At 39.9% G+C, this 16,075-nt stretch overlaps 1 protein-coding gene across 1 annotated transcript; it reads right to left on the bottom strand.

The window, feature by feature from the left end:
• Positions 1 to 1,018: 1,018 nt before the first annotated feature.
• LOC116698085 (interleukin-10 receptor subunit beta) lies at positions 1,019 to 15,050 on the bottom strand. Its single transcript, XM_032529856.1, has 7 exons — positions 14,818 to 15,050; positions 12,253 to 12,376; positions 7,337 to 7,515; positions 6,313 to 6,467; positions 4,930 to 5,080; positions 2,537 to 2,682; positions 1,019 to 2,290 (listed from the first exon to the last, which is right to left on the bottom strand). Exons 1-7 carry the CDS (start codon positions 14,873 to 14,875, stop codon positions 2,120 to 2,122), a joined length of 984 nt encoding a protein of 327 aa, XP_032385747.1. The 5' UTR covers positions 14,876 to 15,050; the 3' UTR covers positions 1,019 to 2,119.
• Positions 15,051 to 16,075: the final 1,025 nt, after the last annotated feature.

Below are 16,075 nucleotides of genomic sequence, written 5' to 3'. Positions count from 1 at the left end.
TTTCTCTTTAACCAATAGTATAGCAGATCATATAATGTACTTACCCACTTTTATGTAAAACAATGACGTTTAAGCCCGCATTTATGTTAAACAACTATATCCTACATTCATTATGGAAATCAACTTTCTGTATACACCCACTTAATAAAACGGCCGCGCAGGGAATAACAATTTTTGGAAGACTGCTGAATGTTTTTCAGCTTTATTCCTCTTTGGCAAAGAAAACCAAGTCTTGTGTTCGTGAGTAATTTTTTCCACTCAAGTCCTCGAACCTATCAGTAACACTGATTCTTCTTACATGAACAAAGAACAGCTTTAATAACACAAACAGTCCCAAGATTATTGTAAGTCATATATTAGTTTTCGTGCTATTGCCAACACTAGTTGTAATTAATTAAAAAAAAACATTTTTTTCCCCTTTAAAAGAATGAGCTTACAGAAACAGTGTTTGTTTTGTAGTTTCAGGTTAAAGACCACATTGGAAAATGAATATAAGCCTGCTGTATTCTTATTTTCATCTAACAAGTAGAGTTTTCATGTGTTTCCTTTTGGGTAAAAACCTATTTTTTTTCTTTTCACTGTTTTCAGCGGTGATCCAGACTGAAAGTCTGTGGAATTTAGCACTTTCTTTTCTTTTGCTTGCCGAGGAGATGTGCTTACAGCTCGAGGTTTATTCCGAATTTGCCTAAAATCTCCGAAAAATCCCGTGGCCGTAGAATCCATGTTTCCCGCCAGAATAAAATCTAACCAAATTAACAGAGGCAAACCGACTTTAACACATTAAAAATAAAAATGACTTTATTAACCAAGTACGACACAAGTTGTAAACCCAAGCTAAACATTGTGTTAGCTTAGCATCGTTTCTTTTACAAGCACACAGCTTAGAGACCATGAGACACTTCTAGCGTCTGAACTCTTACCACTGAATTTTTTATTTAATAAGAACACCTTCAGATTGCTACAATGAGGAAATGCACAATGCTTTACTAAATGTGATGCCCATTAAAAACAGATTTTCCAGTCCACATGCATACTTGATAATACAGAATCATACACGGTTAAAGGGTAATTTCATTTTTTTTTTTTTTTTTTTTACCTGGACCCCATTTTCCCATGCACTGGTGCCTAAGTGGCCTATAGGATTATAGTTGTTCACCATCAGTTTGTGACCACAAAAAGTGCTGTAATTTCCAATGCCGAGCTCAGATTATTATTCAGATTATTCAAAGTGTCTGACAACATTATGGAAAGGATTCCCACAGAGATAGACCTTTTTTTAATGCATAAAATCCTTTTTGTTTAACAGGAAACAGCTCCAAAATCGCCAAACCCACCAGACTCCATGGAAATAAACAGTACTTTAGCCATCATATGTACATGTATTTCAACCAAACCAGATTTTACTCTTTAGAAGAAGGTCTACCTCTGTAGGGATCCTTTCCATAATGTTGTCACACACTTAGAATAACAATCTGAGACTCTCAGTGGCAAAAACAGCACTTTTAGTGGACAGAATTGAAGGTGCGTAATCGCCCATTAACGTTACATTGGAGCTTATTTCACTGACAGACGATTGCAGCTGTCTTGCTAAATACTGGAATAATTTTCAAAACCTATTGTTTGCATAGACACAAAAACACCGGAAGATAGGGTGCAGGTTAAAAAAACAAAACCAAGTTACCCTTTAACAGTGGATGGGCACCTTACACCATCATGGCAGCTTAAATACTTAGCTCTTAGATACTTAGGAGCGGGTGGCTCCAAAGGGCCGTGTCGCACTCCTTCTGTTAAGTACAGTATGTGGTAAAACTGCGAGTTGTACAGTACAAAAACAACGTCATTTGGATGTGCAACCAATCTTGTATGTCCTGCACTGTACATGTCTCTGTGGCTTTGCCACCTAATCACTTTACAGTAACGCCTGCTCTGAGGGATAATATAGGACTGCTGCAGAATTTGTTTCTTTGTTTTCTAACACTCTTAAATCAAGCAAGAATCGATTATTTCCCTGTTTCTCAGTGTCTTTGCAGTCGTCCCTGCTGATAATCTCCAACAGTCCCGACTTCTTCATCGTTCCGGTGCTTCCCAGCGTTCGTTGGATGCTGTTCCCAGCGTGTCTCTATGTGGTGTCGGGCTGTTTGCTGCAGCTAGTCCCTGCTGCCTCCAGAGGGAGCCCTTCCTCCAGAGTGCTGCCGTCTGCCACGATGCTGACCGGGTCAAAGACCTCCTTAGGTGGACGGGAGTTTCGCATGTCTAGGTACATGGACGAGTTGGGAGGGGCCAGCAGGTACTGTGGGGTGGGGAAGAAAACTGTTTCAGGTTTGTGTTAAATTAACTAATGAAATAACTGTCTAAAGAGTCCAAAAGAAGGAAAAACACTTGAAGACACATAGTGGAAGTCAGTACATTTTGTGGACCACAAGGAGATTTGTTGCTTGCCACGTGCACGAGGACATGACAGGGTGTGAGGGGGAATGAGTCATTAGAAACAACCTGGTGCACACACACCCATAAAGACAAACATGAAGATACACACCTCTTTAAAGTGCTGAGGCAGTGCATCCTTTGGGCATAGAAAGTGGGATATGCGTTTCCGATACACAACTGCGACCACCACCACAGCCACTGCCATTGCCATGACGACAAACGTCACCACCGCTGCCACCCAGGGAGCCTCTTCTTCTGCAAAACATCGAGACCAAGGACAGAAGTTATCCGTATGTTTTTATTTTTTATTTTAATAGCCTTGTTGCCACGCCCTGGAGCATTAGAAATAGCATCAGTCACTGCAAAATTTAACTAGTGTTTCACATTAGCACTTATTGACAGAGATAGTGTGATAGTTTACGGTATATATAAGTGTGGGGTCACTTAGAAATATCCAATGCACTCCATTATAGACGGAACACCAGCTGAGATCAGTTGCATTGTCTTTTTAACCAGGCCAGCAGTTTTCAGATTACATTATGTGCTTACATAATTGCAAGAGTTCTCCAGTGTTTTCTCAGTTAGTTTTTTAAAAATGACATCAGATTAGTAAACAGAATGTGCCTTTGGAACATTGGATGAATGGTTGCTGATAATGGGCAATGTAGATATTGCATTAAAGATCAGCCCCCCCCACTCAGATCAGCTGGTATTCTGTCTATAATGGAGTGGAATGGAAATTTGTCAGTGACCTCTTAAACTTTTGACTGGTAGCGTGTGTGTGTGTGTGTGTATGTGTGTGTGTGTGTGTGTGTATATTTTCTCTATATTTATTGGTATTTTAGAAAGCAAACATATTGCATACAAATTCTAAATCATATCACTAAAGTCATTTACACACATTACAGACACAAACACAATAGGTAATAGATAATGAGTAGATAATCAGATTAGATAAGGATCAAAGCTGCAGTAGCTCAGTCTGTAGGGAGTTGGGAACAGGAGGGTTGTCGGTTCAAGTCCCAGTCCGGACCAAAGTACGGAGTGTGGATCAGTAGCTGGAGATGTGCCACTTCACCTCCTGGGCACTGCCAGGTGCCCTTGAGCAAGGCAAGAGTGTAAATTGTAAATTGTAATTTCCCCACTGGGAATAAAATAATAAAAGTATAAATTAAATGACATACTTAATGACATCACACCTCAGGTAGTTATTTAGGGGCTGCATAACAGCTTTGTAGGGTTATGCATCGTGTTACGAGAGAGAGAGAGGGTCCTGTAAGAGGACAGCCCTCTCCCGGTACTCCAAATACTACTACATTTAACCGCGTGTCCCAGTATATCTGACAAAGTTTTAAATATCAAGTCCCAATAACTGAAAAACTTTGGGCACAACCAAACTAGACAGGAAATATCCCACACCGGTCAAATAGATATTATATTTTTTTATATATAAGTTTATTTCATCCCGTATAGGCTTGTTGCATGGGTGGAAACTGATCTGTGTCTCCTTCAAAAGCCACCCAAAGATTGCTTTTAAAAGGAGACGTGAATTTTAAATTCAATTCAATTTTTTTTTCTTTTTTTTTGAATCAAGATCAGTTTCCCCCCCATGCGATGAGCCCTTCACAGGATGAAATAAACAAAGTGCACCCAGAATATCCAACAAGCACCTGTACCTAAAGAAAGGCCCAGCATGGCTTCCACGTCTTTTATTCTGCATGGGATCACTTTAGTTTTAGTTTGACTTGAAGGTTTAGTTTTTCACTGCTTAACTTCCTTTACCAACCCTGCGTTTCTGTAATAATATGTGATTTAGGTGACACACACACACGCACACACGTGGGTCCATAATGACGACTCGGTTGGAGATAAACGGTTGTATAAATGATATTTCTTTTCTTTATTCTCTACCGCACTATTTTTCCTTAAATACGGATATTCATACTTTTATACTTCTTCACAACTGTATGTATCTAGATATTTATATTTTTAAGTTTTTTTTTTTTAGACGTTATACAGTATATTTATCACTCTACATGCTCTGCACACCCATATAAGCATTTTTTTTATTTTAATTCATTTAACTAATAACTCAACTTTTCCACTGTGTTTTTAATTGTTTCTGTATTTTTTGAAGCTGTGAACTTTGCACGTAATTTTGTATTACAGTGTACTGTGGTATAACAATAAGTTAGTCTTTAATCTTGAATCTATTGGTGAAGATATATCCCAATTTGGGTTCATTACATATCTCGGCTTTGAGTGTAAAACCCAATGGAACACACACACAAGGACAAAAAAGATTTTTCCTTGCAATGAGCAACCTTGGTATTTACATATGTATTTATATATACTGTATATGTAAAGGTGGAACATGCAATGTGGTTGCTGCATTTAATTTTTGAAGGACTTATTGTGTATTTTTGTACAGTATATGCAAACAGAAATGATGTGACCACCTGCTGCGCTTTTACAACTTAATAAAGGAAAAAAGGTGCTCACCGATGGTGGTGCTCTCACAAACAGCTGCGCTGGGCACGCTGTGGTTGGGGTTCCTCCCGGTGTTGATCTGGACTTGGACACAGTACTTGGTCCAGGGGGCCAGGTCGTTAAGAACTACCCGGTTTTGCAGCGTGTTGCTGATGCTTTGGGCCTGCAGGAAGGAGAGAGAAGGGGTCAGGTGTGCAGAAGTCTCGCATAACCAGACCCTCCACAGCGCTGCGGAGAAGGGTCTGGCAGGGTCTAGTCCGCACAGCGTTCCGGGATGAGAGGAAAAACCTGCTCTGGTTTATTGGCATTTCTTTAAACCAATCACAATCATCTTGGGCAGCGCTAAGAAAACAACCCAACCTGCTAAATAGTCTCAGGAAGGACTTGTTTTGGTGGAACGTGTGTACGTTCAGAAGTAAAGAGCTCAGATTAGACAGATAGTCTAGCTAGCTGTGTGGATTTACCCTGCAGAGATCCGAGGACCAGGTAACCATAGTCCTCAGATTGGACAGATAGTCTAGCTGTCTGGATCTACCCTGCAGAGATCCGAGGACCAGGTAACCATAGTCCTCAGATTGGACAGATAGTCTAGCTAGCTGTCTGGATTTACCCTGCAGAGATCTGAAGACCAGGTAACCATAGTCCTCAGATTGGACAGATAGTCTAGCTAGCAGTCTGGATTTACCCTGCAGAGACTTGAGGACCAGGTAACCATAGTCCTCAGATTGGACAGATAGTCTAGCTAGCTGTCTGGATTTACCCTGCAGAGATCTGAGGACCAGGTAACCAGAGTCTTCAGAAATCCGCCGGAGGTTAGAACGCCAACACAAAAAAAGAGGAAGGTGACAGACATCCGGCCAAAAGGACATCCAAATTTCTGATTCCACCTTCTTAAATTCTACTTTCTTCTCTCCTCTGTGATAGTAACCTGAATATCTTTGAGTTGGAGACAAAACAGGAAATTTGAGGACGTCGTCTTGGGCTTTGGGAAACACTGATAGAATTTTTTTTTTTTGACATCTTATATACCAAACAACTAATCGCTTAATCGAGGAAAATAATAGACAAAGATAATGAATGAAGATGAAGATGAAGATAATCAGCAGTTGCAGTTCCTAACGGCTACCAGAACAAAGACCAGAAAAGCTCAGATTACAAAACATATCGGAATCTTGACTACGTTTTTGGCGCCCATCCGCGTAGTTAAACGACGTCGGAGATACACAAACAAAACTCGCCGTGCGGGAGGGGGCGTGTCTGATAGTGTGACATCACTTTGGCTGTGCTGACACTTACAACCCATCCCGGACGGATCAAGTATAACTAGCATTACATGTCAAATAGTTGTTTGCTGCTATTTGTCGTCCGCAGCGCGTTTGAACCAACGCAGCCCACCTTTTCCTTCTGGCCGGCCTTCCAGTAGGTGATGTTGTAAGTGGCCAGGTGGTAAACACTTCGGAATGCAGAGATCCTGAACACTGGATCCTTGATGCTGACTTCGATAGTAGCCCCGTTGGAGAAGAGAGAGACATTGGGTGCACCGATGATGGCTGAGAAAGACAGCGGAAAGAGTTAATAAAGCTTAACCCTCATGTTGTCCTCATGTTATCCTATATCAATGTTCTTTTGAATTCCCCAAAATAACATGATTGATTCCACACAACGCTCTTTGGCAAGTACAAATCTCTACTTTCATTAATTTTGGGGCGTCTTATTCAATTTTATAGAATTTGGAGAGAAAAACAAAGTGATTTGAAATAGTAGTGAGTAAAAGTTGACATATTACAGTCTGTGATTATCCATCAACATCCATTCCTTTAATTTTAGTCTAAACAATTCCCAATTTCTGCTTTTCTAACTCAAACATTAGGTATGATTTCCTAAAAATGAGGTTTATTGACCATAAATTCCCCAAAAAACTGTAAAAATAAAGTTAGTGTAACGTAGTGTTGAAAACGTCAAAGAAAGTGACAAACATTAAGAAAGCGGCAAAAAAAGTTGAAAAAAGGGACCAAAAACGTAAGAAAAAGTCAAAAGCATCGATAAAAAGCCTCAACAAAAGGGTTGATTTTCAATTTTGACGGGAAGGCAACAATGGTTAAAGCTGTGGATCTCAACTTGGGGGTCCTGACCCAACAAGTTACAACAACCAAAAAAGAACAAAACATAGCGAAATTTAAAATCACGGATTTTAGACTGGGGAATGGATTTTACATCATCATCTGTACAAGTGATATAATTTGCCTTAGAATAGATTTATTTAGTCCAAACGGTACTGGTATTTTCTGCGCTATTTTTCCATTGTGTGAAGACATTTTAAACTTTTAACGGGAGGTCAGAACACACCTCACCCCTGGCCCTTTGGATCATTGTTGTGTTTTAATGTGAAAAGCCATGAAAAGAGAGCGCTTCTACTCACAATCTCTGTCCAAGGTAATCTGGTTGCTTTCCATCCAGGCGGAGCTATCTGTCCCCAGCTGTGTCCGCACTCTCCCTGTATACTTTCCATACTGAAATATGGAGTTCTTGAAGTTGGTCAAGTCACATTCATGGGTGGAGATGTTCACACAGCGCACTTGGTAGCCTTGGGTGGAGGTGCTGTGGACAAAACACACATGTTTGTGATGACAAGTTAGCTCAGTTTTGGTCTCCACCATCTCTGAGGAAAACATACGCTGAAAATATGTTGTCTGACTGTATATTTTTTAACAGAAATTGTCCATAGAACTTGATTTCAAGTTGTATTTTTATTTTGTTACATGACAAATTGTTTAATTTGTGCTCCGACAACTTTGGGAGATTGTAGAAATCCATGTTGTCATTCTTTTTTACTGTTTCAAAGCTCTTTACAGTATTTTAGTCCGGTTTATTTTAAGCTTTTTCTGATGTTTTTGCTGCCTTTTTTTAACGGTTACCGCTTTTTCCAACATTTGGGAAGTTTTCTTCAACAAGTTTATAACTGAGCAGCTTCTATGAGAGATTTTTAAAAAACACAAAGTATAGTTTTATTTTTACTGTATGGACAAAGTCCAGGTAATGAGCTGCCAGAACCTTTTCTGTTGATTTACAGATTTATTTCTTAGAGTGGGTGTCTTTAGCTTCTAAATGCTCCACTATGTTCAGCAGCGAGTCTCCCACTGTGAGCAGTGGGTTTATCGGAGCGTTACTGAGGTCGATGAGAATGTGGTTTTCTTGTTTTCTCTCTTTTTAGATGTGTTTTTCTCTGCACCTACCTAGGAAAACATCTATCTCTTTAGCTTCTAGATGTTCCACTCAGCAGCTGCGATCTTTCTATGTCTGCCCACTGCAGGAAACAAAAGTCAACAAGAGCTGAAAGTGTGGGCCAGAAAAACAAAATCGACTACAAAGCTGTGTAGATCTGCTGAGCGTCATTGGTGAAGTCAGCCTTAGAAGTAGCTGAGGCATCTTCTACACACACACTTGGTTTCATTCATTATCTCCTCTTCTTCAATATTATATTTTGAAGAGTCATGTGATTGGCTGGACAGAGATGGCGGCTTAATGTGTAGCTCCTGGTCCAACTTTGTCAAACAGCTGTTTAATATGGTTACAAATTCGATATTTTACCACTTTGTGCTTGTTAAAGTTAATTAAAGTAAAATGGCAGACAAGAACAGAACCCAGGGCAGTGATACGGACCCCCGCCACCACGTTTTGCTGGGATCCAGTCTCAGATTGGGGCTGATGATGGGGCAGGTGGGGCTCGACAATAAGCTAACTGCTATCCATGCCCAGCTAGCGTCTCTGACTGCAAGCCTTGGCTCTACCTCCGCCAGGGATGATGAGGACTATGTGAACCGGGCTGCACCCCATCCTCCTGCTGCTGTAGTGGGGAGGCCCGGCGCTTCAGATTCAATCGCAGAGGGCGCCGCGGAAGAGGATCAGGACTGAAACAACTGCCTGATGAACGTGGACCATTGGTTTGTCTTGTTCTCTTGATGTGTCCTGGTTTTATTGTACGGTTGTCTGATTTGATTACAGAGACTGTACTATGCTATGTTGACCTATTGAGGGCCTTAACTTTGGAAACACTATTGTTAATATTTAAAACAACAAATGAAAGGCAGTAGCAATATCCCCGTGTACTTTCATTTAGAACGCAGCTTTTTTGATAATGGGTGATCTCTCACTTTTAGTTTGTAATTGTGAAGGACGGAATGCTCCTCATAAAAAGGAGCCAGCCCTCTGGGCTTACTGAGAAAGAGAAATGTTGACATTGCATTATTACAGGAGACACATTTGCCATACAATTGCATCCTCCTCAGCGAGCTCAAAAACCAAAGGAGGGGCCACTGTTGTCAAACAGAATCTCTCACTTAAAGTGTTGTCCTCTTGGTCAGATGATAAAGGCCGGATTGTGAATTCTACAACAGAATTCGGTGCTAGGAAAACAGCATTTGTGTCAGTTTATGTGCTAAATAATTTTGATGGCAATTTCTACAATACACTCACTAATCAAATGCTGGGATTACCGGACTGTTCTTTTATGGTTGGTGCAGATTTCATTGCTATGTGGGACCCAAATATTGATCTGTCAGACACAAAGGCCACTAGTGACCAGGCTCAGGCTAGAATTGCTCTGAAATCATGAGCCAGCAGCTTGGGATTTATAGATATTTGGCTCGCAGTTAATCCCACCTGTAAGGACTACTCTTTTTTTTTTCACACAGGTAGACATAAATCTTTTTCCACGACAGATTTTCTTTTTGCATCCCTTCAGTTATTTCAGTCAATTGATAAAGCTTACTCCCAGTGGCTTTGTCTGACCATAAAGGGGTCGTTTGCGCTGCCACACTTGGCCAACTGTCTCAACATGCGGTTAGATGGCGTTTTAATACTGCTTTACTGAAAGATGAATCCCATGTTACTCAGTTTATTGCAGAATTCCAAATATTTGCAGAAATGAATGATGGCTCTGTAGAAGCACCCCAGGATATCAAGGGACGCGTTCACAGGTTTTATTTTATACTACTGTGCTATAATGCAAGCAAAGCTACGTCACTTCCACTACAAAACCTTGAAGTTCACCAGATTAGACTCATTGTTGCAAAATACTTTAACTGATCAAACAGCTTTACAACGATCATTAGTCAAGAAAGTGAACATTATGAATTCCTCATCCATAGAACGAGACAGGGCTATTATTTCCAGGGTGCGAGACCTAGTCATGTCCTTGCCATGAGATTAAGGTCCAGCGACTATTTTGCAGATATTCCCGCTATTAAATCTACAGATGGTAATATTAGAACTGACACTTTGAAATAACTAAATAAATCCTTTCAAACATTTTATTTCAATCTGTATAAATCTGTGGTCACTCTGGATAAAACCCCCTGTGATTGGTGGTTAGAGCAGCTTTAATTGTCAGTAGAGGAATCAGCTGACTTACAATTTAATTACTATAGAAGAACTAAGTTGGCAATACGGAATGTTCAAAAAGGAAAAATATCCGGGTTTTGAAGGGGTCCCCCCTGGATTTCATTAAGTTTTTGGGAACAACTGGGCCCATTCCTTCTTTACATGATTAACTTTTCTATTGAGGAGGGTGAATTCTTCAGGTATATTTTTTTGGGGTCCTGGGTCTATGTCCCAGTGTATTGTTTGTAACTGTAAATGTTCATGTTTTTTAATAAAACGAGCGATCCCGCTTCACATAACCCGTAGTCATTTGATCACCAGTTTATACAAAAATATCAATTATTGCAGTTATATTCCAGCAGCAGTGAGACTCTTTAATTCATTAGCAAACAGCAGCAAAGGGCCGCAAGGGGGGAGTCGAACCCACGCCACTGCGTTGAGGATAAAACCTCTATACGTGTTCAGCAAACTGATTCTGCAACAAGCCATCACTGGACAATATTCTGCACTATGCATATTTATCAATTACTCTCCTTCTGTGCAATATGTCATAACTATTCATCCACACTTTAATCATCTGTGTGTATATATATACACTGTATATATATATATATATATATATATATATAATGACTGGGCAACAATTACAACTTTTAATCACAATGAATTGCATTGTTCTAAGCAAAAGCTAATAATGAATTCAAAACTAGTGTGTAGCGCAATTTTATTTGAAATGTTCTGCCATATGAACAAAGGCGCCATAACATTTGTTCTGTTTAGTTTATAGAGTAGCAGTTAAATTAAATATTCATTGTAAATCTCAATTTAAACAATGTAATCAAAGCAAATACAAAATCAAAGCGTATTGCCACTGCCATGGAATTAATGTTATCCTGTTTTATATACACACACATATACACATATATATATATATATATATATATATTTTTTTTTTTTAAATTGTTGCCCACCTTGCTGGACTGTGTTTAAAGTGCCCCACAACTTTTCTGCACTTCAGACAGTGTCAAACGCTCGGTTATGCAGATATTGTGACACAACACAACGCTGGAGTGCACAAAGCAAGGAACGTGATCAAAAGGCAGATGTCTCGCAGCAGCGATCATATTTCACGCACATTTCACACACATGCCCATCTGTGCTAGGTGTGGGGGCTTTATGTGACACATTCCACTGCTGCGCAACTTCAATAAAGTGTCCCGCGCACGTCTCAGCACAATGTCTCTCCTGTGTCTTCATTACAGCATGAGAACGCAGCGTCCCCTGTCCATCAACGCACCGTAACACCAAGGGGATTATGGTTTCCCGGTGAGCGCGGCAGCAGGTGCACCTTGCAAGTTGTCGCTTCTGCAGTCCTCTCCTTTCCACACAACTCCGGTATTCTTCTTGCGATGGTGCGTCTTGAGGGAATCTCACACCCGCCATCATTTGTTGAGATTCTCAGAACGACTCTCAGACCGACGTCCTCCACAACAATAAATCGGCCTGCAGCCTGTACGCTTTGCTATGGCATTGGTTAGCTTTTCTTGCTTTGTTTACCCGTACCTCTCCCACATGCTGTATCTAGCGTAGTCTCGGGCCACTGAGTGATTTGCTGCCATCAACTGCGTGCGTGTATTGCATTTACTGTAGGTGATATTTCCTCCGGCCTCACGCCAGTTTGTGAGATGATCACGTCGTTTTGATTCACTGATTCACGCACAGGTCACGTTAATGTTGTGTACAGGTCACGATTTTTGAAGGGTGAAAGGATCTTATTCTTGAACAAAAAGGTCAATCTCTGTAGGGATTCTTTCCATAATGCAGTCAGACACTTAGAATAATAATCTGAGCAAAAACAGCACAGAGTGGAACATCTGACACTAGCACACTGACAACAGAGCAAATGTTTGCCGAAGCCCTGTAGGCTTTTATTGGCTGGGATCAGTGTTGACTCACTTGTACTCGGTTGTGTAGAGCAGGTCGCTGATTGGCCGGTCTGGTGGATCCCACCTTAGCACCAGATTCAAGTTATGGGAGGTCAAGCGCACATTTGTGGGTGTGCTGAGGACTCCTGACACCACTGCGCAGTCCATATCCACATAGAAAACAATACAAAGTTAGTATTATCACAGGTATAGTATTCAGAGTCTTTACTTAAAGTACTAATACCACACTGTAAAAATACTCTGTTACAGTAAAAGTCCTGCGTTTAAAATGTTACTTAAGTAAAAGAATGTACTGCTCTTATCTAGTATTAACGACTACTCAAGTCTCTTTTCCATAGTAACCATTCACCTTTCACACACTGTCACGCTGCCGTACAGGTGCCACCCGCTCGTTAGATACACACTCACACACATTTACTCGGATGGAACGTGGGGTTCAGTGTCTTGCCCAAAGACACATCAACATGAGACTGCGGGACCAGGGATCGAACCACCAACCTTCTGATTGGCAGGGAACCGCTCTCCCACTGAACCACAGCAGCCCCAAAACGTGCTTAAAGTATTAAAAGTAAAAGTACTCAATGCTGAAAAATCCTCCCATTGTAGAAAGTGTAAAGGATCCAAGCAGCTGTGTGTTTAATGACATCATCATCTCAGCTGGACCTGGAGGCCGTTATACTGTTGCTAGGTTACTTTATGATAGAACATCTGATTTTATATACCACGTTTCTTAATGTGTAAAGTAACTAGTAACTAAAGTAATTAGTAACTAAAGCTGTCAGATGAATGTAGTGGAGTAACTCAAGTAACTAGTAACTAAAGTACTATTAACTAAAGCTGTCAGATGATGTATTGGGAGTAACTAAAGTAACTAGTACCTAAAGCTGTCAGATGAATGTAGTGGAGTACCTAAAGTAACTAGTACCTAAAGTACTAAGGTTCAGATGAATGTGTGGAGTCCTAAATAATTGTCCTAAAGCTGTCGATGAATGTAGTGGAGTAACTAAAGTAACTAGTAACTAAAGTACCTAGTAACTAAAGCTGTCAGATGAATGTAGTGGAGTAACTAATTAACAGTACTAAAGTAATTAGTAACTAAAGCTGTCAGATGAATGTATGGAGTAACTAAAGTAACTAGTAACTAATAACTATAGTCTAAATAATTAGTACTAAAGCTGTCAGATGAATGTAGTGGAGTAACTAAATTAACTAGTAACTAAAGTAATTAGTAACTAAAGCTGTCAGATGAATGTAGCGGAGTACCTAAGTAACTAGTAACTAAAGTAACTAGTAACTAAACTGTCAGATGAATGTATTGGAGTAACTAAATTAACTAGTAACTAAAGTAACTATTAACTAAGCTGTCAGATGAATGTAGTGGAGTAACTAAAGTCCTAGTAACTAAAGTAACTAGTAACTAAACTGTCAGATGAATGTAGTGGAGTACTATAGTAACTAGTAACTAAAGGTGACAGATGAATGTATGGAGTAACTAAAGTAACTTTAACTAAAGCTGTCAGATGAATGTAGCGGAGTAACTAAAGTAACTAGTAACTAAGTAATAGTAACTAAAGCTTCAGATGAATGTATGGAGTAACTAAAGTAACTAGTAACTAAAGTAACTGTAACTAAAGCTGTCAGATGAATGTAGTGGAGTAACTAAAGTAACTAGTAACAAAGTAACTAGTGACTAAAGCTGTCAGATGAATGCAGTGGAGTAACTAATTAACTAGACTAAAGCTGTCAGATGAATGTAGCGGAGTAACTATAGTACTAGTAACTAAAGTGTACAGATGAATGTAGTGGGTACTAAGTAACTAGTACTAAAGCTGTCAGGTGATGTAGCGAGTAACTAAAGTAACTAGTAACTAAAGTAACTAGTAACTAAAGCTGCTCAGATGAATGTAGTGGAGTAACAAAGTAACTAGTAACTAAAGTAACTAGTAACTAAAGCTGTCAGATGAATGTAGTGGAGTAACAAAGTAACTAGTAACTAAGTAACTAGTGACTAAAGCTGTCAGATGAATGCGTGGAGTAACTAAAGTAACGTATACTAAGCTGTCGAATGTAGGCGAGTAACTAAAGTAACTAGTAACTAGTAACTAAAGCTGTCAGAGAGTAAAGTAGAATATTTCTCTCTGAAATGTAGCGGATTAAAAGTAGACCATGGCATGAAAAGAAAGACTCAAGTAAGTACAAACCTTACCATTTGGACTTAAGTACAGTACTTAAAGAGTAAATGTACTTAGTTACATTCCACCAATGGGTACACTCAAGAATGGCAGTAAATTATCTTTGTATGCTAATACAAAAAAGTATTGAAACAAGTGTACTTGAAGGTTTTCTGAATTGAATAAACCTGATAATAATATGAAGTACTACTTCATGATGTCTTAATGATCATTGTGTCTAAAGTAGATACTTGGCTGGGGTCGTTAATCTAAAGATAAGACAGTTCTTCCTTAACTGCAGTAGTTCCAGTAATAATAATAATAACACACACACACACACACACACACACACACACACACACACACACACACACACAGCTGAATGATTAACAGAGCGACATTACCTCTGGATCCCCATAGTGTTGAAAACATCAGGATGAAGGCAGAAACTGCGGCCGCCATGATATAACACAGGCTATTCTGTCAGTGTATAATGTAGTCCAGCGGCAGTGTGTGTGTGTGTGTGTGTGTGTGTGTGTGTGTGTGTGTGTGTGTGTGTGTCGACTTCATTTATAAACTGTATTTCCTGGTAGCATTCTCTGACAAGACATGGGGAAGTCCGCGGTAACAAAACTCCTGCGCAGAAACGTCCGCGGCTTCACGGAAGCAGCCAATCGGCGCCAGTCAGAACAGAAAAAATAAAAGCTGTCTGTCAACAACACTCATGTGGGCGGGTCCAGTGTTTTTTTTAAATAATTTTTATCAACAAATAAAATTACAGACATCACATGTCTGAATGTCTGTGATTTTATTTACACTATTATGTGTCTATATTACCAATAAAACCAATAAAAAAAACTTTTTTTGTAATTTTTTACATTTTATATTAAAGTTTTAAATCCCATCAAGTTTGCCTCTAAATTAATTCCTGCTGAGTTTAAAGTAATAATACAATTGGTATTGTGGTTGTTAAAGTTTTTTAAAGGTTAAGGGAATGTAAAAAAAGAACGTTTGGGGAACGTTCTCTAAAGGTTGCGATGTTAGGATAACGTTAGGGCAACGTTCTCTAAAGGTTGCAATGTTAGGATAACGTTACGGGAACGTTCGCTAAAGGTTACGTTAGGATAACGTTAGGGGAACGTTCTCTAAAGGTTGCAACGTTAGGATAACATAAGGGGAACGTTCTCTAAAGGTTGCAACGTTAGGATAACGTTAGGGGAACGTTCTCTAAAGGTTGCAACGTTAGGATAACATAAGGGGAACGTTCTCTAAAGGTTGCAACGTTAGGATAACATAAGGGGAACGTTCTCTAAAGGTTGCAACGTTAGGATAACGTTAGGGCAACGTTCTCTAAAGGTTGCAACGTTAGGCTAACGTTAGGGGAACGTTATCTAAAGGTTGCAACGTTAGGATAACGTTAGGGGAACGTTATCCTAACTTTAAATTTGCGAGGTCTTGTGGGTCCTCGAGATTTCAGTAGTCAGTCATGGCCGCAGCCGTTCCTCAACAAATCCAGACCTGGTGGGTGTTGACGGACCATCCTCTCCACGCTCTAAACGGTCAAGCACCATCATATCTAGTCCCAGTTATTGTCACACTAGAGCACTGCGCTCCCAGAATGCAGGGTTACCTGTGGTTCCTAGAGTCTCTAAAAGTAGAACG

Source organism: Etheostoma spectabile, chromosome 11, assembly GCF_008692095.1.
Source record: "Etheostoma spectabile isolate EspeVRDwgs_2016 chromosome 11, UIUC_Espe_1.0, whole genome shotgun sequence".
NCBI classification, from domain to species: Eukaryota; Metazoa; Chordata; class Actinopteri; order Perciformes; family Percidae; genus Etheostoma; species Etheostoma spectabile.
Note: the sequence above shows the minus strand (reverse complement) of the source record. Positions and strands in the feature narration are given on the sequence as shown.